Here is a 24,670-nt window from a genome sequence, read left to right on the forward strand (position 1 = left end):
TTCCCTGTGAGTACTCTGAAGGTGAGGTCATGTTGCATTGTCTATTTTTTTTTTTCAGAGGATTTGATAGTTTTTATTTGCACTTCATACCTAGGTAGTATCACTTAGTTCATCAGATTCATCAGACAAAATGTCTCCAAACATAATTCCATCACAAAAGGGATACCTAGAAAAAAATTTTAAATATTGACCTGAAAATCATCTGGCTTGCTGGGAATCACATGTTCTTCAGATTAAAGTGAAATTCAACTCCAGATCTGGTGGGAATCCAGTAGCTTTTTACTCCCAGCATTCACCTGTAAACGCTCCCCTCGCAAGATTTACTGGAGATTTGGGGCAGAAGGTGGTTGTGGTGGTAGTGAAACCACACAGCAGCACAAGAGAAAAACCTGAATTTTGGATGTTCCAGATTTTAAAAGTCCCTCAAGCATTTCCTTCCTTAGGGGATTTTTGCCCCTTTTTTTCTTGAGCTCAGCTCTGTCATTTTTTCACATTTCTAAGTCTATCTTAGCAAAACCCTAGGGGTATCTTTCAACAGCTATCTTCTTTTGTTGAGGGCAATAGGATTTACTGAAAAGAATATAAAAGGATCCCATTATCAAATAAATTTGGGGAGCTCCAGCTGAAATACAATAGGAGCTTTTTAACTCTGGGATTTCTCAGAGTCTTTAATTCACTAATATATGTTGCAAATTGCTAAGAGGGAGATTTTTGAAAGTCTTTCACAGGATATATTTTTATTATTTCTCAGAAACGGCATCATTTATGATGATTTAGGCTCCATATAGTACAAGATCTATGACTTGTAATGATTTGAGCAACAAGAAATGTGATGTTTTCATGTGGCTGGAAGCACAGACATTGGATGGTTGGTTCTGCGGGTCAGTGGTGACACCAAGGGCTCAGGCCTTTGCCATCGTCAGAATTGACTCTGTACGCAGACTAGCCACAGAATGGCTGCTGCAAGAATACTCAGTGTGCCCAGTTGCTCAGTCATGGCTGATTCTTTGGGACCCCTTGAACTGTAGCCCATCAGGCTCCTCTGCCCATGGGAATTTTCAGGCAAGAGTACTGGAGTGGGTTGCCATTTCCTTCTCCAGGCTGCAGCAGGTACAGGCTTTACGTCAATAGTGGCAGTATCCTTAAGAAAAGGAGTGGCCATTTCTTCCTAGGGCTTTTTCTTCGAGAGAATCGACTTGTTTCAAAATCTACCTATAGACTCTCTCCCACAGGTCTTTGGCTGGATTGGTTCTTAGCCTTATTCCTAAACTAATTCATAGCAAGGAGGATGGCTGAGCCTCCCTTAAGCATCCGGCTCTGCATGGGATAGGTAGATACCCGCACACAACTGAGGTTCTTTTTGGAAGGTGTTAGGTGGGAATAAGTGCCGATCAAGCCACTAATAACGTCCATTAAAGAAACACATTGCTATGGACTGAATTTTGTCCCTCCTAAAAGTCATAATTTTGTCCCTCCTAACCCTCCTTTTGACTGATTAGATTTGAGGATATGGTCTTTATGAGTAATTAAGGTTAAATGAGCATCATGGACTCAATGGACATGAATTTGACAGAGGAGCCTGTCTTGCTGCAAAGAGTCGGACATGACTTCATGACTGAACAACAACATCTGAGGTCATAAGGGTAGAGCTCTAATGTGGTAAGACTGGTGGCTTTATAAGAAAAGGGAGAGAGAGAGAAAGTACAAGCACCAGGGAAAAGCCAGGTGAGAACATTGCAAGAAGGTGGCTGTCTGCAAGCCAGGGGGCGCGCTGTCACCAGAAACCAACCCTGTCAGACCTGCATCTGGGACTCCCAGTCCCCATAACTGGAAGAAAATACATTTTTTGCTGTCAAGCCACTCAGTCTGTGGTGTTTTGTTAATGGCAGCCTGCACTGACCAATATACACCTCAGTGTGATAAGAGCCTAAAATAGTACAGAAATTTCTAGAAAAATCATGAGATACTCCTCCTCTATGCCAACTCCATTCCTCCCTGGCGATTGCTGCTAAAAATGATTTGCAATCTACTTTTCTAGTCTTTTTGAGGCTTACCAGTTGTACATATATGTTCATGGGCTGTAAACATACCTATCCATGTACACACATACATTTTTGTTGTTGACTTTATTTTTTAACATTGACAGTCCACTTACAGTTATGCAAGTTTATTTATTCATTTATTTTCATTCTCAACAAAACATATACCCCAACGTGATTCCTCATGAGGGTTGCATGGATATTCTGTGCAGATGAATCATAATTTCTTCAACTATTTCATTGTGGAAGGATGCCATATGAAGTGGGTCCCACATGTATCTGAACATGGAATATCTCCTGAGATTTGTGTTCAGCACATTGGTAGATCTGCTGCTCTAGAATTATAGGTTCTCTCTCTTTTTTGTCCTAAAAGAAGACAATGTCTTGAGGCTTTTATGATGTTTAACCGCAGAAGAATGTAGTTGGCTGATGGTACTCAAAGGACTCGATGGCACAGGGCACTAATGAATTATTGCATGTTGGATAGTCTTCTTGTTTGACCCCTGTGCTTCTAGAAATGCTAACTTCTCATTCTTTAGGGCATCAGACACTTTGTTCTCTCATGCATGACATTGTACTTAGAAATGGTGACATGACTCAACCACTGACTTATTCCATCTTGGATGAACTCTTCCTCAGGTCGTGTAGCTTCAATAGCATAAATATGACTAATAAATTTACAGGCAGGATTTTGGCAACATATATAAGGTTCTGGCCTCCTTAGAAAAGTTTAAACAATTGGTCTAATGTTTATGAGGAAAATCATTTCTCGTTATGTAGGTTACTTGAATCTAATTTTAATGGTCAAAAGACACTCTATAAATATAGGAAACCCACCCTAGTAAAGTCATTTAGTCTTTAAGCCCATTTAATCCTACCAATGGGGTTGTTAAAATAAACATGGGTGATTCTAACATGCCTGGGAGTTTACACAACCGCTCTGTTTGCAAGAGCCAAGATATTATTGTGTTTATCATGGACAAAAGATGACCTTCATTTGGGGATTGGATTGAGTTCCAACAGAAAGATTATTCTGTAAACCTAATCCCCAGATGAATGTGGGTAATTGTTAAACACATATCTCAGTTTGTTGATTCAGTTGTTGGAAGGTCTAGATGCAGTGTTTTGGAAGATTTGTCTAACAATTTGATTTTTCATTTCTTCCTTTATACAGGCTCGTCTTGGCTTGAATTTATTTTAGGTGACAGCACATTTAAGTAGAGGAAAAGAGAAAGAACTAGAGTCATTAAATTGATGGATCAGAGACTTAAATTTTTTTAATGAACTTTCTCTCTTGATTTCAAAGGAATTATAAGAAAAAAAATCTTTCCCAAATCCACTTAATCTTTAGTACCTCAGTTTTGTGATCTGTGATGTCTTTCTAGACAAGGGTGACTTACAATTCACCCAGATTTCAGATTGTGGTGGTTAAGAGAGTTCCCATGTTTCATTATTTAAAGGTATTTATTTTACAGCACTTTTTTATTTCATTATATTATCTTTTTAGAGTAGTAGCTACCATTTTTTAACTTTAAAAGTGTTTTAAAATATTTTTATTTAAAAAAATTTTGTTTATTTATTTACTTTTTGGCTCCTAGACAGGTGCTTGAACCCTGGGTCCTCAAAGTAAAAGTCTGACGCTCAGCCAGCTGGTCTACCCAAGCAACCACCGGTTGGTCTCCATCACAGTATTGCCTCAAAGAATCATGGATTCCTTAAATTAGAAAAAAAAAATCATATTCTTATCCAAACTCCCATGCATATACTTTAAAAACATTTTTTAACCAGAAGATAATTACTTTACAGTGTTATGTTGGTTTCTGTCATGAAACGATTCAAATCAGCCTTAACTATATATATCCCCTCCTTCTTGAGCCTCCCTCCCACCACCACCCTGTCCTACCCCTCTAGGTCGTCACAGAGCGCCAGTCTGGGCTCCTTGATTTACATAGCATCTTCCCAATAGCTATTTATTTTACACATGGTGGTGCATACACTTCCATATCTTTAAAGCATGTGACGTCTAATGATGGTTTAAGAAGTATAATTATGCTACTACAAGTAATCAAAAGCATGTAAAGTATATTTTCAATTATATAGCATATATGAATACTTGTATATGATATTGTATTCATCCATCCATCCATCCATATATCTATCCTATCTGCAAAGATGTGTTCAGCATACGATAGGAATGAGTCAGTATATCTAAAAGCAAAAAAAAAAAAAAAGACGTGCAAACAGAAGAACTTCTTCACCTTGCAATCTAAGCAAGCCATCAACCTCTTCATGGCACTTCTGGATGGAGATTGAAGGGTGAGAGTCATAGTACATGAGGGGTCTGGGAAGAGAGCCAGTGTCTCTGTAAGGGAGATGAAAATAGCAGGTGGACTCTGCTGGTAGTTCTGGCAGCTCTGCTCTAGGCTTGTTGACCCGCCCCGAGGAATCCCTGTGCAGTCCGCCCCTCGTGGTGAAGCTGAGCAGTGTGTCCTGTGCCACATTCCCTTATGCTCTCAGTGCACTACTTGCCCCCTTGCCCTTCCTCCCACCATGGCAATTCACTCCTGGTAATCTTTTTGCTTGTTTGTTTAATGAATTAGTTTATTTCTGGCTGTGCTGGTCTTTGTTGCTGTGCACTGGACTAGGGGGGGCTACTCTAGTTGCAGGGTGTGGGCTTCGTATTGCGATGGCTGTTCTTGTGGAGAAGGGTGTGCAGGCTTCGTTAGTTGCAGTGCATGGGCTCAGTACTTGTGGTGCATGGACTTTTCAGTTGCCCCAACTAGCATGTGGGATCTTCTTGGACTGGGGATTGAACCCATGCCCCCTGCACTGGCACATGGATTCTTAACCACTGGACCACCAGGAAAGTCCACTCCTGGTAATCTTTAAAAAAAAAAACAAAAGCCCTTTTTTTGGGTGACAGTTTCTTCATGGTTTCTGGAGCTAATGTGAGGTTAGTTCAGTTCAGTTCAGTTGCTCAGTCGTGTCTGACTCTTTGCGACCACGTGGACTGTAGCACTCCAGGCCTCCCTGTCCATCACCAACTCCTGGAGTTTACTCAAACTCATGTCCATTCAGTTAGTAAAGCCATCCAACCATCTCATCCTCTGTTGCCCCCTTCTCCTCCTGCCTTCAATCTTTCCCAGCATCAGGAGGGTCTTTTCAAATGAGTCAGTTCTTTGCATCAGGTGGCCAAAGTATTGGAGTTTCAGCTTCAACATTAGTCTTTCCAATGAATATTCAGGACTGATTTCCTTTAGGATAGACTGGTTGGCTCTCCTTGCAGTCCAAGGGACTCTTAACTGGATAACTGTACTCACATCTCATATTAACCTATAGTGGAAAAGAATCTGAAAAGCAACATATATATAAAACCAAATATATATATGTAACTGAATATGTATATATATAAAACCGAATCACTTTGCTGTATGCCTAAAGCATTGTAAATCAGCTATATTTCAATTTTTGAAATTTACCATTTTAACTGTCCTTAAGTGTGCAATTTAGTGCCATTAATTACATTTTCACTGTTAGGCAACAATCACCACTATTTCATTATTTTAGGCAAAAGTTTTAAGCAAAAGTTTTCATTTGTTTCATTTAAATGTTTGAAAACTTTTAAACAAATAAAAACTCTTGTCTTAAACTGACATTTTCATTACTTTAAGCAAAACTCTGATGATTAAGCGATAACTCCCCATTCCCCTTCCCCTCAGCCCCTGATACTTCTAATCTGCTTGTATTCCTATGCATTTGCCCATTCGATCTATCTCGTATCAGTGGGAAGAATCTTACCATATTAGTGTTTTGTGAATGACAGCCTTTGGAAGTGCTGGTTGTGCTGGTTGCGTTAGTGATGGGAGCTTTAAGCCTTGGTACCAAGTGTGTCGCTGTGTTACATCTAAATAAATAGGTCAAGTAAGGATCAGGCCTGTCTTTTCTTTGCTCTTCAGCAAGAGTAAAATCAGATACATTTCTGTTCATTCATCAAATCAGCAAATATCCGCCAGGTGCCTGTTCTGTGGTTTGCACAGCTTTTTTGTGCTTCCAGATATTCAAGATAGGATGGTCTCATACATGCATTTATCTTAGAAGAATTCAACTAAATACAGCACTTATTCTACTACAGTAATACAGAAAACATTCTGTAACACTTTATTTTGCATATATATGCATAATTATACACTGTTCTCATTATGTATTTATATATACGTACATACAAATTTATATGCACACACACATATTTATATGTATATTTTATATACACATGCATATTATACATTTATTATACATACATTTATATATAGGGTCACAGTCACTCATCCATATATATTATACTTTATGAATAATTTAAGGAAACTAAAACATTACTGTCACATTGAGTTCTAACTCAAGAGTCAGAGACTCCCCTGTTTGTGAGAGCTTATTAGAATCCATACTCTGCTCTTCCCTCCCCTGAGTTAACCTTTCCTATCCTGGTTGTGGGGATTCTCAAAAATTTTTATCTGAATCCTAGGTCCTGATACCATTGCCCCTGGATTTGGAAGTACTTCCAAACCGGTTCCCCTTTGCAGAGTTGCTGCTTGGGACCAGCCGGGAAGGGTCCTCCCAGCCTGGACTGTGGTGCTGTGCTCCTGGTTCCTTGGCTCAGGCCATAGACCCTCCTTGGTCACATTCCCTCAGTTCAGTTCAGTTCAGTCACGTCCGACTCTTTGCGACCCCTTGGACTGCAGCACACCAGGCCTCCCTGTCCACCACCAAGTCTCGGAGTCCACCCAACCCATGTCCATTGAGTTGGTGATGCCATCCAACCATCTCATCCTCTGTCGTCCCCTTCTCCTCCTGCCTTCAATCTTTCCCAGCATCAGGGTCTTTTCCAATGAGTCAGTTCTTCACATCAGGTGGCCAAAGTATTGGAGTTTCAGCTTCAACATCAGTCCCTCCAGTGAACACCTAGGACTGGTCGCCTTTAGGATGGACTGGTTGGATCTCCTTGCAGTCCAAGGGACTCTCAAGAGTCTTCTCCAACACCACAGTTCAAAAGCATCAATTCTTCAGTGCTCAGCTTTCTTTATAGTCCAACTATCACATCCATACATGTCCACATCCCCTACTGATGTTCTAACAAACCTGTCTGAGGTTAGGGTTTTGATTTCTCTTATAAAACTTTCCCATGACAGATGATGGTTCCCACAAGGTGTCTTTGACAGCATCTGGATAGTGTTGGGGAGGTACTTTTTCTTTTTCTTTCTCCAGAATGAAATGAACAAGTTCCATGCTGGGCACAGGATCTGGTGAGACCTTTGCACCATATGTCCATGGTTTTTCTTTTCTTTCACCGTGTAGGAGTTATCTCAGTTTCCATTTCTTTTTTCTCCTTTCTTTCTGAAAATAGTGATGAGAAAGATCCACTTGTCATCTGTTTCCCTTGGTAACTGGCCGTGTGTGTGTGTGTGTGTGTGTGTGTGTGTGCATTTGTCTGTGAGCTTTTACCCATCGTGCTGTTCCTTCTCCAGCCAGGCAGGAGGCTGGGATGGTACCAGATGGTGTTCTGGATGTCCGTGTTCTGCAGGCAACATGTTCTGTCTCTTGTAAAGGTCCTCCTGCTTTATCCACCTGTTATTTTAAATAATTCTTTTTTCCCCACCACTTTCTGTTTCTGTTGCTACAACCCCGCATCCCATGGCCAGCTCTTGAGAGACTCTAACATTAAGTTCTAGGGCTGCCTACTTTTTTCTTTCTGAAAGCTATCTGATTTATAGATGGTTTGGTCTTGTATATAGAAAGTCATAATGAATCCATTAAAAAAAAACTATCAGAACAAATAAACAGATTCTGCAATGTGGCCATGATAAAAGATCAGTATTCAAAAATATTGATTAATATTCAAAGATCAATATTCAAAACTATCATCCTCATTCATTGCTAGTTTACTGAAATACAGTATTTCTGACCCCAGAGCTGCCGGTGTTGCTAGGTGTCTGGGGTAAGAGCCAGATGTTGGGGTCAGACTCGAGGCCAAGTTCCTGCTCTGGTGCTTTCTAATGTTACTTCAGGTGGGTTAATTTACTGTGAATAGTCCCTTCATCTGTAAAGTGGGAATAGTTATGAGATATACGTCAGGGCTTCCCTGGTGGCTCAGTAGTAAAGAATCCGCCTGCGATGCAGGAGCCACTGGAGACATGGGTTTGATCCCTGGGTCAGGAAGATCCCCTGGAGGAGGAAATGGCAACTCATTCCAGTACTCTTGCCTAGAGAATCCCATGGACAGATGAGCCTGGAGGGCTGCAGTCCATGGGGTTGCAAAGAGTCGGAAACGACTGAAGCGATTGAGGACACACCCATGCACGAGAAATAAGCTAATGTTACTTCTCATAGTTGTGGCCAAGAACTTCTGTTAGCTCCAAATTCAAAACATATCCGTGTTCTTCCTGAGAAGATCCCTCTAGCTCAGTGGTCCCCAGCCTTTTTGGCACCAGCGACTGGTTTCATGGAAGATAATTTTTCCATGGATCAGGGCAGGGATGGTTTTGGGATGATTGAAGTGCATTCCATTTGTTGTGAACTTTATTTCTAATCTAATGCCACTGCTGATCTGATAGGAGGTACCAGTCTGTGGCCCACAGCTTGGGGACTTCTGCCGTAGTTATACCTTGAACATTTTAAAGGGGACCACCAACCTAGATAGCATATTCAAAAGCAGAGACATTACTTTGCCAACAAAGGTTCGTCTAGTCAAGGCTATGGTTTTTCCAGTGGTCATGTATGGATGTGAGAGTTGGACTGTGAAGAAAGCTGAGCGCCGAAGAATTGATGCTTTTGAACTGTGGTGTTGGAGAAGACTCTTGAGAGTCCCTTGGACTGCAAGGAGGTCCAACCAGTCTATTTTAAAGGAGACCAGTCCTGGGTATTCTTTGGAAGGAATGATGCTAAAGCTGAAACTCCAATACTTTGGCCACCTCATGCAAAGAGTTGACTCATTGAAAAAGACTCTGATGCTGGGAGGGATTGGGGGTGGAGGAGAAGTGGATGACAGAGGATGAGATGCCTGGATGTCGTCACTGACTCGATGGACGTGAGTCTGGGTGAACTCTGGGAGTTGGTGGTGGACAGGGAGGCCTGCTGCTGCTGCAGCTAAGTCACTTCAGTTGTGTCCGACTCTGTGTGACTCCATAGACAGCAGCCCACCAGGCTCCCCCGTCCCTGGGATTCTCCAGGCAAGAACACTGGAGTGGGTTGCTGGCGTGCTGCAATTCATGGGGTCACAAAGAGTCGGACACGACTGAACTGAACAGTGACTATGGATACATCAATTCTGGGGCTACAGCAGTAGTTAGGAGACAGCTGACATTTAGGTAATTTCTATTTGGTTAGATATTCTTTAATTTTTTTGTTTTTCAAACAGTGTTTTCTAGCTTTCCATGTAAAGGCCTTGGGTTTCTTTCTTAAATTTATTACCCAGAATTTAATTCTTTTTGTAGCCATTATAAATGAGATTCCTATTTTAAACTTCATTTTTGAACTATTTGTTGCTAGTTTACAGAAATGCAATTGATTTTTGAGTATTGATTGCAGAACTTTTTAGTTCTAATAGTTTTTTCCGTGGATTAATTTACTTACTATATGTAAGACCCAACCATCTATAGATAGGATAGTTTTACTTCCTCTTTTCCAATCAGCATTTCCCTCCTTTCTTCCTTCCCTTCTTATTAAATGCTCTGGCTAGAACTTCCAGTACAATGTTGAACAGAGGTGGTAAGAATGAATATTTTTTTTTGTTGTTGTTCTTCATTTTATTTATTTATTTATTTAAAATTTTATTTTATTTTTAAACTTTACATAATTGTATTAGTTTTGCCAAATATCAAAATGAATCCATCACAGGTATACATGTGCTCCCCATCCTGAACCCTCCTCCCTCCTCCCTCCGCATACCATCCCTCTGGGTCATCCCAGTGCACTAGCCCCAAGCATCCAGTATCGTGCATTGAACTTGGACTGGCATCTCGTTTCATACATGATATTTTACATGTTTCAATGCCATTCTCCCAAATCTTCCCACCCTCTCCCTCTCCCACAGAGTCCATAAGACTATTCCATACATCAGTGTCTCTTTTGCTGTCTCGTACACAGGGTTATTGTTATCATCTTTCTAAATTCCATATATATGCGTTAGTATACTGTATTGGTGTTTTTCCTTCTGGCTTACTTCACTCTGTATAATAGGCTCCAGTTTCATCCACCTCATTAGAACTGATTCAAATGAATTCTTTTTAATGGCTGAGTAATACTCCATTGTGTATATGTACCACAGCTTTCTTATCCATTCATCTGCTGATGGACATCTAGGTTGCTTCCATGTCCTGGCTATTATAAACAGTGCTGCGATGAACATTGGGGTACACGTGTCTCTTTCCCTTCTGGTTTCCTCAGTGTGTATGCCCAGCAGTGGGATTGCTGGATCATAAGGCAGTTCTATTTCCAGTTTTTTAAGGAATCTCCACACTGTTCTCCATAGTGGCTGTACTAGTTTGCATTCCCACCAACAGTGTAAGAGGGTTCCCTTTTCTCCACACCCTCTCCAACATTTATCATTTGTAGACTTTTGGATCACAGCCATTCTGACTGGTGTGAAATGGTACCTCATAGTGGTCTTGATTTGCATTTCTCTGATAATGAGTGATGTTGAGCATCTTTTCATGTGTTTGTTAGCCATCTGTATGTCTTCTTTGGAGAAATGTCTATTTAGTTCTTTGGCCCATTTTTTGATTGGGTCATTTATTTTTCTGGAGTTGAGCTGTAGGAGTTGCTTGTATATTTTTGAGATTAGTTGTTTGTCAGTTGCTTCATTTGCTATTATTTTGTCCCATTCTGAAGATCTTAATCTTGTTCCCAATCAGAGAAGGAAAGCGTCCAGTCTTGTTTCTCCATGAAGTATCACGTTAACTATGGTTTTAAGGGATCACTTTATCAGAGACAAGGAGATCCGTTTATCAGATATTAGTCAGTTATCTTCTATTCCTAGTGTGTTGAGCATTTTTATCATGAAAGTGTAATGAATTTTATCAAATGGTCTTCCTGTGACTATTAAAACGATAATATGATTTTTGTATTGTATTTTGTTATTATGATGGATTAATTGGTTGATTTTCAGAGGTTCAACCAACCCTGCATTCCTGCAAGTGGGTCAAGAGAAATCCCACTTGACCATTGTCTATAATCCCTTTTAGTCATTGCTGTATTTGGTTTGCTCCGCAAAGTTCTCTACTGGTTTTTACTTTGGCTTCCTTAGAGTCCTTTTTTCTTTTGGAAAATAGAGCAGCCAGAAAAATCTTAAAATATGTTATATCATTGCTCAAAATTCTCTGGTGAATTCCTCACTTGGAATGTAGGTGAAGCCTCTCAGTGCACACCAGGCCCTCTGTTCCTCCTTACCCCAGCTCCTACTCTTCTTCCCCCGTCCATTTTGGCCCCAGCAGCCCAGTCCAGCTTTCTGTTCCTTGAACAGATCAGGCCTCTTGTCATTATAGAGGGTCTGGGCATGCTTCCTTCTGATATGCATAGGACAGCTTCCATCCCTACTTTGTTCAGAGGTTGTCTTCCCCATGAAGCCTACACTAGCCAAACTTTAAAACTTTGCAAACTGGCCCTGTGCATCTGATCTCTTTACTCTATGTTTAATTTTTTTTTCTCCATGGCACTGATCACAATTGAGAATACTAATTTAATATATTCTTAAAAAATAATTATTGTCTATTAATTATTTCCTTAACCTTATCCCTTTGGAGTGTAAGAATCTTTGCTTTATCAGTTTATCTCAGCACACAGTAAGTGCTCAATAAATATTTGTTGGCTGAATGGACAGTGTAAATAAAGCTCCTAGACCAGTGCCTGATTTTTGGAAAAGGTTAAGTGAATATTTGATGGTGTTCTGTAATCAAGTACTATTAAATGGTGGGGGTAGAATATGGATCTAGTGGTAAAGAACCCATCTGCCAACACAGGAGACATAAGAGATGTGGGTTCGGTCCCTGGGTCAAGATGATCCCCTGGAGGGCATGGCAACCCACTCCAGTATTCTCGCCTGGAGAATCCCATGGACAGAGGAGCCTGGCAGGCTATAATCCATGAGGTATCAATGAATCAGACAAGAGTGAAGCAACTGAGCATACAGTCACATACACTGAATAAGGCAAAACAAACTGTTTTCTGTTTTTTGGAGTTTGCAGACTGGAAGGGGAGAGAGACATTAGTAAAATCACCATGAAAGGAGTGAAAAATTACAAACTGAATTGAGAAATTTAAAAGTGGGGAGGGGTGAAGGATGAATATACCAATAGAGGACCTGGACCTAGGCTGCTGCTGCTGCTGCTGGGTCACTTCAGTCGTGTCTGACTCTGTGCGACCCCAGAGACGGCAGCCCACCAGGCTCCCCGTCCCTGGGATCCTCCAGGCAAGAACACTGGAGTGGGTTGCCATTTCCTTCACCAATGCATGAAAGTGAAAAGTGAAAGTGAAGTCGCTCAGTCGTGTCCAACCCTCAGCGACCCCATGGACTGCAGCCCACCAGGCTCCTCCGTCCATGGGATTTTCCAGGCAAGAGTACTGGAGTGTGGTGCCATTGCCTTCTCCGAGACCTAGGCTAGGGGTCCTGAAAGTCTTTCCTGTGGGAGTGACACCGGACATGGGATGTGAAGAAGGAGGGGAAGGCCATGGCATTTTAGGCTGTGTCATTGGCAAGGACGGAAGACAAGTTACAGGACATGTTTCAAAGCCTGGCAAAAGGTCAGTGGGGCAGAATTATAGAGCATGAGAGGCTGGGCTGGGGCTGGGCTGGAGTGGGTGGCAGCTCCCAGGCTTGGTGGGGTCTCCAGGAGCATGTTTCAGACTTGGGTGTTTTTCCAAAAGAGAAAGTAGTTGTGGGAGTTGCAATGTGAGGGCTTTCTAATCAGATGATTTTGATAAAACATCATTTTAGTTGCAGCCTGAAGACCAGTTTGAAGGGGATCTGGAGTAGATATTTCCTGGGAGATTTCCTGGACAGAGAAGCTTGGTGGGCTACAGTTCCTGGGGTTGCAAACAGTTGGTCGTGATTGAACACACACACATGTTAGAGTTGATATGGTTAGATTCATTCTGGGGTTATCACAGTAGCTAGGTGAGAGATATTTGTGTGATTTAATTTCTTCCATTTACTCATGCACAACTCTATTTTCTGATATATCTAACATGATTCTGCAGTTCATATACATTTATTATACAGAAAATAAAATGTAAATTTCAACCAAGGACCAATGACTAGAAATTACATTTTTCCATGAAGTACCAGACCCCCATGTGCTTGGACTAGGGTTGAAACAACAGAGGAATGGGAAAATTAAGAGCATTCTAGAAGCTAAAATGGGGGAGTGTGAGTGCATGGGGTGATCTGGATGATAAGGGCATACAGACAGAAGGATGGATGCTCAGTTTCTGAGATAGCAGTAGTTCTATTCTGTGGGAAGAGGAAGACCAGGGAGGGTCATGTCTTGGCTAGGAGAATATCAGGATCCTAGTATCTAAATAGCAAAGATTGCAAGAAGCGTTGGGTGGTGTATAGACTGTAATGTAGCCCCGCCCCCCCTCCCCGGCCCCTTAACCTCCATCTCCTGGTGTTTATGCATTTGAGTAATCCCCTCCCCTTGAGGGGGTTCCCAGGTGATGCTAGTGGTAAAGAATCTGCCTGCCAATGTAGGAAGTGCAAGAGATGTGGGTTGGATCCCTGAATTGGGATGATCCCCTGGAGAAGGAAATGGCAGCCCACTCCAGTGTTCTTGACTGGAAAATTCCATGGACAGAGGATGCTGGCAGGCTACAGCCCATGGGACTGTGGAGAATCAGACAGGACTGAGTGACTGAGCACAGCTCTCCTTGAGAATGGGTAAGATCCAAGGCTTTCTTCTAGACAATAGGATATGGCCACAGTGAGAGTGTGTTACCCCCATGATTGCATTGTGTTCTAGAAGACTGTATCTTGTTTACATACAGCCTATCAAAATTTCATGATTGATGGTTAGTAGACAGGTCCTATGTAGCATCTAGGAGCTGAGATTGGTCTTCAGCTGACTAATAGCAAAGACACCAGAGTCCTTAGCCTCACTGTTGCAAGGAAATGGATTCTGTCCATGATCTGTTGGAGCTAGGAAGCAGACCCTTCCGCAGCTGAGCTTTCAGATGACAAGGATGCATTTCTGGCTGACACCTTGGTTGCAGCTTTGAAAGACCATAAACAGAGGATCTGGTAAGCCATGGAGTTCCTGCCCCAGAAAAACTGTGAGATAGAAAGTGTTGTTTTAAGCTGCTAAGTTTGTGGTAATTTTTCACATAGACATAGATAACTAATATAGATCACGATCATTATATCTAGACCTTTGGAATTTCAGAATACTTGACCTCCCTGAAATAGTTTGGCTATTTTATTTTTCTCCAAGAGGGAGAAACCCATTTTCCCCCAGGGGCCTCTCCTGACGAGCATGTGACAATCCTGCCAGCTCACCATCTGCGAACACGTATAGAGAGATGAATCCTCACTTCCTTGCTTGGTAGTGGTTCTATTAGAGATACATACAAGTTCATGGTATGTTCCAGGGACTGTGGTAGATTTTAATTTAATTTTTCCTTGATTTCCTTCTTCACACCACTGTTATCAGTTAGACCCGATTAAATCTACTTCACTGGTGAGGCTGCTGTGAGATTTGGGGTGATCCAGTAAACCCCAGAACACAAGACTGCTTCAAACCCCAGCCTTCTAATTCCTAATTCAATGACTTTTCCTTTTCCTATTTGGAACCAGTCTGTTGTTCCATGTCCAACAGAATAGTGGCATCTCAAAAATGGTTGTAGAACCAGGGAAACTATCAGAACCATGGGTGCTGAATGTCCATGTCCAGCAGGGGGCAGTCTAGAACACCAATTCATTCATTCAATGCTGTGGGCTTATTTCTTAGCGTGGAAGTAACTCACTTTCACTCATTTTCTTACTTGTTTAAACTTTAGCCGCTTGCATTTTTGCTTTTTTGTTGGTTTAACCATTGGTTGGCAAAATAGTTGGTGTTACGTTCTTAGTGTAACACCAGGGGGTCAGGAGGGAAGCAGAGTGCAGTGTTCAGACAGTGGACCAGTCTTCCAGACATTTATCCACCAGACAGAGTGAACGTTCAGAGGCTTTCGGTGACATTCACATGAATGCCTGATCTCAGCACCACGTGGGGGATCAAACACTTTCTGTTTGCTCATTAGTTCATTAGCTGATTCCAGTCGTTTGCTCTTGTTTAGATCTCTTATGGATCCTCTACCTTAACCTGCATCTTTACAAGCTTAATTTTTTTTAGAGGAAATTACTTATATTATCTTCCCAGTAGGCACACAATGTGTGTATGGGCCTTGAAATAAGGTTTCCCAGATCACTGCTAGGCTTTGCTGCATGAGATATCTCTGATATATTTTATTCCATTTCAATTTATTCATTTTCATTAATGAAGCTAGTTAACTGCTGAACTGATTTTACAGCTCCTATTGGGTCACAACCTACAGCTTCCCTCGTGGCTCAGATGGTAAAGAATCTGCCTGCAATGTGGCAGAAACCCAGGTTTGATCCCTGGGTCAGGAAGATCCCTTGGAGAAAGGAATGGCTATCCATTCCAGTGTTCTTGCCTGGAGAATTCCATTGACAGAGAAGCCTGATGGGCTACAGTCCATGGAATATCAAAGAGTCAGAAATGATTGGGCGACTAAAAGCAACAAACAGTTGGGTCACAACATACAGTTTGAAAAACGCTGTGCCTGGAAAATCTTGCGACTTAGTTTTAAACTGAACCCCCTCTATTTCTTTCCCCTTGACTGTGCATTATCTGAGTTTCTTAGGGGTTTCCTTCCCTCTAGTTCAGATGCCTCCCTGGACCAGTTCTCTATTCAGCTCCTGATTGAATTTCTTCACAGATATCCCCTGTTTCTGTGGCTACAACTGGTGTTGCTACTGTAGTGATTCATAAATATACACCCCAACTCTGGATGTCCTCCAGAATCCTCAATCTGTGTTTCTAGTAGCGTTTTGAATAGTTCTGTGTAGCTTTGTCCCCATCATCTCGAGCTCAGCAAGTCCCAAATCAAACTCAACATCTTCTCTAAACACCTCAATTTCCCTCCTTCCAGGGTTAATTGGTCTCCCAATTACCTTGGCTAAAAATTCCAGGCTCTCATTGACTCTTCCCTTTCCTTTGCCCTTTATCATTGGCCTGTTTACCGTCAAATCTTATTGATTCTGTTCCTGGTGAATTTGAGGTTCTTACTTTATAAGAAGTTTGGAGACAAAGTGATAGGTAAAAGTGGATTTATTTAGAGAGAAACATACTCTACAGATAGAGTGTGGAGTCTCACAGAAGGCGCGCGAGAGAGGCCTTGAAATACGCTGTGGTTAGTTTTTATGAGCTGGGTAGTTTCATAGGCTGGCCTTCCCTGGGTTGAGAAGATCCTCTGGAGGAGGGCATGGCAACCCACGCCAGTATTCTTGCCTGGGAAATCCCATGGACAAAGGAGCCTGGCGGGCTGCAGTTCAAGGGGTTGTATGAGTCAGACACGACTTAGCGACTTAACAACAACAATAAATTTCACAGGGCAGGGAGGAGTGAGATTTCTAGAAATTGGACCACCGCCCACTTTTCGCCTTTTATGGCCTCAGAGCTGTCTTGGTGGGTGTGACCCTTAGCTTACGCTAATATAGCACACTGAGCGCCTAATGAGGCTCCAAATCTGTCGGAAGTCGAGTCCTCTGCCACCTTGCATCTATGGTTCTAACCAGTCTTTGTCCTGTCTTGTGGCTATACCATTCCTTTAAAAGTTCACTCTGCCCGCTTTCCTCCTGTTTCAATTCTTTGCTCAAATTCTTCCTCTCGCTTTTCCATCCTTGACACCATACCCTCTTGATCGAAGAAATGGAATGGCTTCTTATTATCTATGAAATTGTATCTAAACTTATACTGGATTTTTGGTCTCCAACCTGATGTGCATCGTTGCTCTAAATGTGCCCTTTGCTGTATCACAGATTACTCCCCCAATTAGAAGGACAAAGTATTTGTGAAGAAAGAAATATTTTCTGGTTCCTCAGGAATCAATCTCCCATCTTTGACTAATACGACACTTACCATGTGTTTTCTGCTGTATCCGTCACTGTTTGGATTAATGTTTATTTATTGTGTTATCACACTACTGGCTTCCCTGGTGGCTCAGATGGTAAAGAATCTGCCTTCAACGCAGGAGACCCAGGTTCAATTGCTGGATCGGGAAGATCCCCTGAAGAAGGAAATGGCAACCACTCCAGTATTCTTGCCTGGAGAATCCCATGGACAGAGGAGTCTGGCAGGCTATAGTTTGTGGGAGTTGCATAGAGTTGAACATGACTGAGCAATTAACACTTCCACTTTTCAATGGAGCAGTACCTGATAGTGAATCCCCCCAAAACACATGCCATGCAAATCAAAAATGCAGGGTTGCCCCAAGATCTGGTCGTGATCTAAGAGTAGGCTAGATATTTTGCTTGGGATGCCCCCATTCTTTCTTTTCCTGTTTCTACAGTTTCCTTTCCCATTACCATAAAACCCGAGGCAGCAAGCCACATGGCAGAGCAGTTCCCTGGGTCCCCTGCTCTCCACCGGGTGCCCCTTCCCAATAATGCCTTTTGTTTTGTGGGTACATGTGTCTCCTAGGACAATTCATTTCCAAATGTTAGGTAAGAAGGTGTTCCCCTTCCTGCAACACCACTATGTAGAGTTAGAAAGAGGGTGACTGAGGAAGCTGAAAGTTGATCCGAGGAAACTGCGGTTAGGAAGGAGACGTGATGTAGTCCGTTGGTGAAAACTAGCCTTGCTTTCTTTACAAGTGTCTTGAAGCTGGGTGGGTCTCACTGGGCTGGGGTCATCCCAACCATGGATTTGTGCCTTTGAGCATCAGACCACTGCTTTACAGGATTCTCTCACAGGTTATGGGGAGCAATCATGTTTCAAGCACCTAATTTCTATTTTAGTTTAGTTTACTTTTGTTCATTCCTTTGTTGTTATTTTTCACTGTCGGCTCTATTGCTCAATGTGAAAGTGTTAGTTGCTCAGTCATGTGCGACTCTTTGTGATCCCACAGACTGTAGCTTCTGTCCATGAAATTCTCCAGGCGAGAATACTGAAGTGGGTAGCCATTCCCTTCTCCAGGGGATCTTTCTGACCCAGGGATTGAACCTGGGTCTCCTGCATTGCAGGCAGATTCTTTAGCATCTGAGCCACCAGGGAAATAGTACATAATATATTGCAAAGAGAATTGTTCTTTATCAACTATGCAGAGACCAGGGCAAAGCAAGTGCAAGATAAACTCTGAAGACCAAAGGATGTGTAGGAAGCAAAGATGGGAAGAGAGATTTCTGGGTTTGGGGTTTCAGTTCCGCTCCCATGTCTATGAAATCTTGGAATAGTGATATATTTTCTTTGGCCTGTTCCCCCAGTTCTCAGAAGGGTGCTGGGAATATATCACTGGTTTTTTTTTTTTTTTCTGCTATTCAGTTGCTAAGTCGTGTCCAACTCTTTGTGACCCCATGGACCGTAGCATCCTGGGTTCTCCTGTCCTTCACTATCTCCTGGGGTTTGCTCAAACTCATGTCCACTGAGTTGGCGATGCCATCCAACCATCTCACCCTCTGTCATGCCCTTCTCCTTCTGCCCTCAATATTTCCCAGCATCAGGGTCTTTTTCAATGAGTTGGCTTTTCGCATCAGGTGGCCAAAGAATTAGAGCTTTAGCTTCAGCATCAGTCCATCCAATGGTTATTCAGGCTTAATTTCATTTAGGATTGACTAGTTTGATCTCCTTGCTGTCCAAGGGACTCTCAAGTGTCTTTTCCAGCCTCACAGTTTGAAAACATTACTGTTGAATAGGCTTTAAGGATAAGTTAGTAGGGCTGTGCAGAACACTTTTTAAAAAAAAGCAAACCCACTCTCCCTCCCAGAATCACACCACAGAGTCCCCAGTGCCATGGTTTCCCTCTGCCATATGAGTGGGTCTTCGTATGACCTTCCCAGGCACAGGGAGCCTTGGGCCAAAGGCATTTTCATCCTCTGTGCCTCCTCTCGCTGTTACAAAGGCTGTCAAATTCCTTTATGGAAGAAAACAATGAATTTGGAAGAAAAATGCAATATAGCCATTTTCTACCCTAAGGAACCAGCTTCATTTTCTAGTGTGTGAGTGTTTTCGAGTGTGTCTCCTGGGCCCTGAGTATTTCAAGAAGTTTGCGGTGAATTGCTGTACTCACCCAGCCTCCAAGGCTCACCCCTCCCAACTCGTTCCACAGAGTCCCCGGGGTTTCCAGGTATAAATCAAGGGCCTGTGAGAGCTCTGGCTGGAAGGAGCGGGGTGTGAGGAAGCTGGTGGGAGCGGGGATGGGGAGAGACTCCCAGCAGCAGAAGGGACTCTTGATACCCATTTGCAAGACAGACGCTTCACTCAGCACGATTTCTACATTCCTGGACCTTTAATGGTCAGCAGCAGAATCCATGGAATGCCTGCTACCTGGTTACTAATGGGGCAGTTAGGTGGCAGCAATGAGCAGGCCGGCTGTGGGATCCCTGGGCTTAAAAAAGACCAGGGAACACTGATCTGACCACTCTTGTTTCTCTTTCCCCAGGGCAGCCGCTGAAGTCCTGGCAGCACTGCTGAAATCCAGTAAGTGCCTCTTCTGGAGCATGGTGCTGTCTTTCCCCTCTGAGTTCAGTGAAAGATGCTCTTCTGTCTCCACGGCTCATTTTCAACCTGGAAGGCAATTGAGCCATTCCTGGCTCTTTGGGGCGAGAGGGAGGGTACAATGGCAGTTCCAAGGTCGGGGCTGCAAAGAGAGATGGATGTGGATGTGTCCGTACATAATACTGCCGGCACAAGCCACTCTAACGGGAGCCTGGTGTCTACTGCAGACCCGAGGAACTCTCCAGCTCCTTCTACTGGGACCAGCAGCCCTTAAGAACTGTTGGAATAAACTGAAGTTTCCAGTTGGATTGTCCTACGTATGAAAAGTTTATGAGAGCGAGTGGGAAGTCTGACTCTTCCCTTTGATTCACAACTCAGCTTGTGACTATATTCTTAGGCAGATGGGGTGTTGTAATAGCTTGGCCAGTATAGATACTGATAACAAGTTTATATTAAAAAGTTGGCTCCTTTCTCGGTTACTTGAGTGATTGCAAAAGCATAGCTCTGGGGGTCTGAATAATTTGAGTTTTTTTTTTCTTTTTTTTTTTTGCCTCGTAGCCCTGGTCTAATTACACTGGGAGTCAGTTTCATGTGAGCGATATAGTAGAAGGCACCATGCTCTTGGGAGGGAAGAAGTCTCAGCTTAATGTTTTTATTCCCTCCTCCCTCTTGCCTCTTCATCTATTTTAATTTGGCACCTTGGAAACCAGCTGCTTCAATTGTGATAGTTGTTTCTCTGTAGGGAGCCCGAGGCCTGTGGGTAATAGGTGAGTTTTAATAAAAACCTATAAATAAATAAATAAATAAATAAAAATCACCTCCCCCCCACCCCGCCCGGCCACCACACATCTGTCTCAGCTCCAAGTGCAGAGAAAGAGTCGTATCACATAATGCTTCCCTTTGTAGACTGAAAAAGTAGTTGAATCTTGGATTCATTTGGTTTATTGGAACTTGATACAGTGTTCAGGTCTATCCACAGGTGCCTGACCTGAAGCGAGAGGGGAGGTGCTTAGAGCAGGTGAGGGAGTGAAGAGTGAGCGGTTAGACAGCCCTCCAGGCGGGAGGCGATGAGAAAGTGTTACCTGCGGGCTATGGGGATATTGCAGAGAAGAAGCCAATTCTATCTCCATATTGGAATATGTTTCTTTGACTTGCTTTTTCGTTGTTTTTGTTATTACATAGTTGTTCGGCCACTCAGTCGTGTCCGACTCTTTGTGACCCCAGGGACTGCAGCATGCCAGGCTTCTCTGTCCTTCACCATCTCCTGGAGTTTGCTCAAACTCATGTCCATTGAGTCAGTGATGTCATCCAACCATCTCATCCTCTGTCGCCCCCTTCTCCTCCTGCCCTCAATCTCTCCCAGCATCAGGGTCTTTTCCAGTGAATCGACTCTTCGCATCAGATGGCCAAAGTACTGCAACTTCAACTTCAGCATCAGTCCTTCCAGTGAAATTCAGGACTGATTCCCTTGAGAATGGACTGGTTTCATCTTATTACAGTTCAAGGGTCTCTCAAGAGTCTTCTCCAGCACAATTTGAAAGCCTCAGTTTTTCAGCACTCAGCCTTCTTTATGGTCCACCTCTCACATCTGTACATGATTATTGGAAAAATCATAGCTTTGACTATACAGACCTTTGTTGGCAAAGTGATGTCTCTACTTTTTAATATGCTGTCTAGATTTGTCATAGCTTTTCTTCCAAGGAGCAAGTGTCTCTTGATTTCACGGCTGCAGTCTCAGTCTGCAGTTGATTTTGAAGCCCAAGAAAATAAAATCTGCCACTGTATCCAGTGCAAATACTGACTGATTCAGATTTGGAGATTCAACACACTAGCCGAGCTTAGCAAATGGAGTGGGCTGTCCTAGGGGCTTAGTTTTAAGAGTTTCTAATGTCTACTCTCTCTCCAGAGCTCAGCTCAGCCATCATTCCCTCTGAAAACATTTTCCCTAACTACCAAGACCAGGCTAGATAGATGTCCCTCCTCTACGCACACATAGGCTCTCTCAACTCAGCATTGATTGCACTGCATTGAATTTGCTGTTTGCCCACCTCTTCCAGCTGATTGCAAGCTTTTTATGGCAAGGGTCATCTTTGCTGAATGTTGTTTTACTTGTATTAGCACAATATAAAGGCTAAAATAAATATTTGTGTGTGTGCATGTGTGTGTTTGTGTGTGTGCGTGCGTGCGCTCAGTTGCTCGGTCGTGTCGGACTCTTTGCCACCTCAAGGACTGTAACCAGGATCCTCTGTCCATGCGATTCTCCAGGCAAGAACACTGGAGTGGGTTGCCATGCTCTCCTCCAGGGGATCTTCCTGATCCATGGATCTTCACAACCCGTGTCACCTGCATCTGCTCCATTGGCTGGTGAATTCTTTACCACTGAGCCACCTGGGAGGCTCCAAGTATTTGTGTACCAAATGTTGAAATGAGTGAATGATTTCTGATATTCACATGTATAAAAATGGCAATACCATCCTCTACTACCCTCTTTTACTGAATCCAACAACCAATGCATAGAACCAATGATCTTAGTTCTAATATCTGTTTAACTATAAAGATAGACTATCAGGGAAGTGATAGCCTGCTATCTTCTACATATAAAACAGGTTTGGTTTTTTTTTGCCCCGTTAGAAGGCTGTATAGGGCTATTTGCTAATTCTTTGGAGCTGTCCACATACATTTTGCCTGAATCTTACGTCCATCCTATCACAGTTGGATGAGAACTTCTCTAAAGTTCTTTCTGCCATTAATCAACCTTACTGTTTACCAGGTTTTCCAGCCTTGACACTCTTGGCATTTTGAACTGGATGATTCTGAGTTCTTGAGGCTTCTCCTGTGTATTTCAGAATGTTTGGCAGCATCCCTGGCCTCGACTCACCAGATGCCAGGAGCACTCCCAGTTGTAATGAACAAAACTGTCTTTACACAATGGTGATATCCCCTAGCATGTCAAAATTGCCTCCTTCTGAGAATTGCTGATGTATATATGACTATATAGGAGCTGGAGCTCGTTCAGGATTTCAAACGATCTCTCCTAAATACCTTTATTGGTATTTCATAGAAGTGTTTATTTTGTCTTGCATGGTGGTTTAGTTGCAACAGTCATGTCCAACTCTTTGTGAGCCCATGGACTGTAGCCCGCCAGGCTCCTCTGTCCATGGGATTTCCCAGGCAAGAATACTGGAGTGGGCTACCATTCCCTTCTCCAGGGAATCTTCCTGACCCGGGAATTGAACTCTGCATTTTCTGCAATGGCAGGTAGATTCTTTACTACCAGGGAAGGCCTTCCATTAGTGATCTTAAATTCCCCAGTGCTGGCATCATTCCTGTGGACTCAAATGAGGTAGGAATATGAATGGCAGAAAGTCGTGTTGAACATGCAGAATTTACTTGGGAGGGAGCATGTTCTCGAGCTTTAGAGAATCTTAGCACAAGGAGGGCAGAAAGTTCTTCTACAAGTGCCAACACCCATGTGTGGGTAGAAAGATTCTGAGATCACAGCTGAGCTCAGCAGGAAAGAGGACTGTGTTTTTATCTTTTTTTTTTAAATTGAAGTATAGTTGATGTACAATATTATACAGATTATAGGTGTACAATATAGTGATTCACACTTTTTAGAGGTTATAGTCCATTTATAATTATTATAAAATGTTGGCTATATTGCCTGTGTTGTACAATATGTCCTTGTAGCTTATTTCATACCTAATAGCTTTTGCCTCTTCCTCCTGTGCCCCTATGTTGCGCCTATCCACTTCCCTCTCCCCACTCTTAAGCGCTGGTTTGTTCTCTCTGTGAATCTGCGTCTTTGTTGTTATAGTCACTGGTCTGCTGTATTTGATTCTCCTATAAGTGATATCATATAGCATTTGTCTTTCTCTGACTTATTCACTTAGCATAGTGCCCCCGTGAAAGTGAAGTTGCTCAGTCGTGTCCGACCCTTTGTGACCCCATGGACTGCAGCCTGCCAGGCTCCTCTGTCCATGGGATTTTCCAGGCAACAATACTTGAGTGGGCTGCTATTTCCTTCTTCAGGGGATCTTCCCAACCCAGGGATCAAACCCAGGTCTCCTGCATTGTAGGCAGATGCTTTTACCATCTGAGCCACCAGGGAAGTCCTGTCTATAGATGATGTGGCAAATAACAAAATTCCATTCCTTTTTAATGACTGCATAGTGTTCCATAATATGTGTATACAGTACTCATCTTTACCCATTTATCTGTTGATAGAGACGTAGGTTTCTTCCATACCTTAGCGATCACTTGTAAGTGATGCTGCTATGGACATTGGGATGTATGTATCTTTTGGAATTCGTTTTGTTTGTTTTTTTTCAGATATACCCCCAGGGGTTGAATTGGTAGGTCACATGGTAGTTCTATTTTTAGTTTCTGAGAAGCCTCCATACTGCTTTCCACTGTAGCTGCACCACTTTACATTCCCACCACCAACGTAGGAAGGTTCAAGAGGGCTGAGTTTCAATGGCAAGGTCTTTCATGGACTTGGGCAGGAGCAGTTGCCATCTTTGTCCTGCCAGCCTAAGCGGTATGGTGTGGCATGTGAGGTCTGAGTGTGTGTGCTGCTGCTGCATTTAGGCTGGCTGGGGTACTGCAGGGGAGACCGTTGTCATGGAATTCTGCAGTTGTCTTCAAATGCCTTCTTGCATAGTTAAGATTTGACATGGAATGTCACTTTGGATCCCATATGAGATTGTTTCCACTGAACCTAAATGCAGGAAGCTAATTTCTGTCTAAAATTCAAATCCTCACTGTGTGACACTGATATCTAGAATATTTCCATGAACATTTATCTCTTGAAAGCACACTCTTTTTAGCTGGTGGTTATTCTGGCCTTTCTACTTATACCTATCAGTATAAAAG

The 24,670-nt window shown here is 42.7% G+C and overlaps 1 protein-coding gene across 1 annotated transcript in view; it reads left to right on the forward strand.

Moving 5' to 3' along the window:
- The window catches only part of AGBL1 (AGBL carboxypeptidase 1), a 939,272-nt gene that overhangs the window by 111,899 nt on the left and 802,703 nt on the right, over nucleotides 1–24,670 (forward strand). The window contains exon 6 of the mRNA XM_015459153.2: nucleotides 19,740–19,777. Within this exon, the coding sequence (XP_015314639.2) occupies nucleotides 19,740–19,777 (38 nt within the window). The remainder of the gene's footprint in view (nucleotides 1–19,739; nucleotides 19,778–24,670) is intronic.

This window comes from Bos taurus, chromosome 21, assembly GCF_002263795.3.
Source record: "Bos taurus isolate L1 Dominette 01449 registration number 42190680 breed Hereford chromosome 21, ARS-UCD2.0, whole genome shotgun sequence".
NCBI classification, from domain to species: Eukaryota; Metazoa; Chordata; class Mammalia; order Artiodactyla; family Bovidae; genus Bos; species Bos taurus.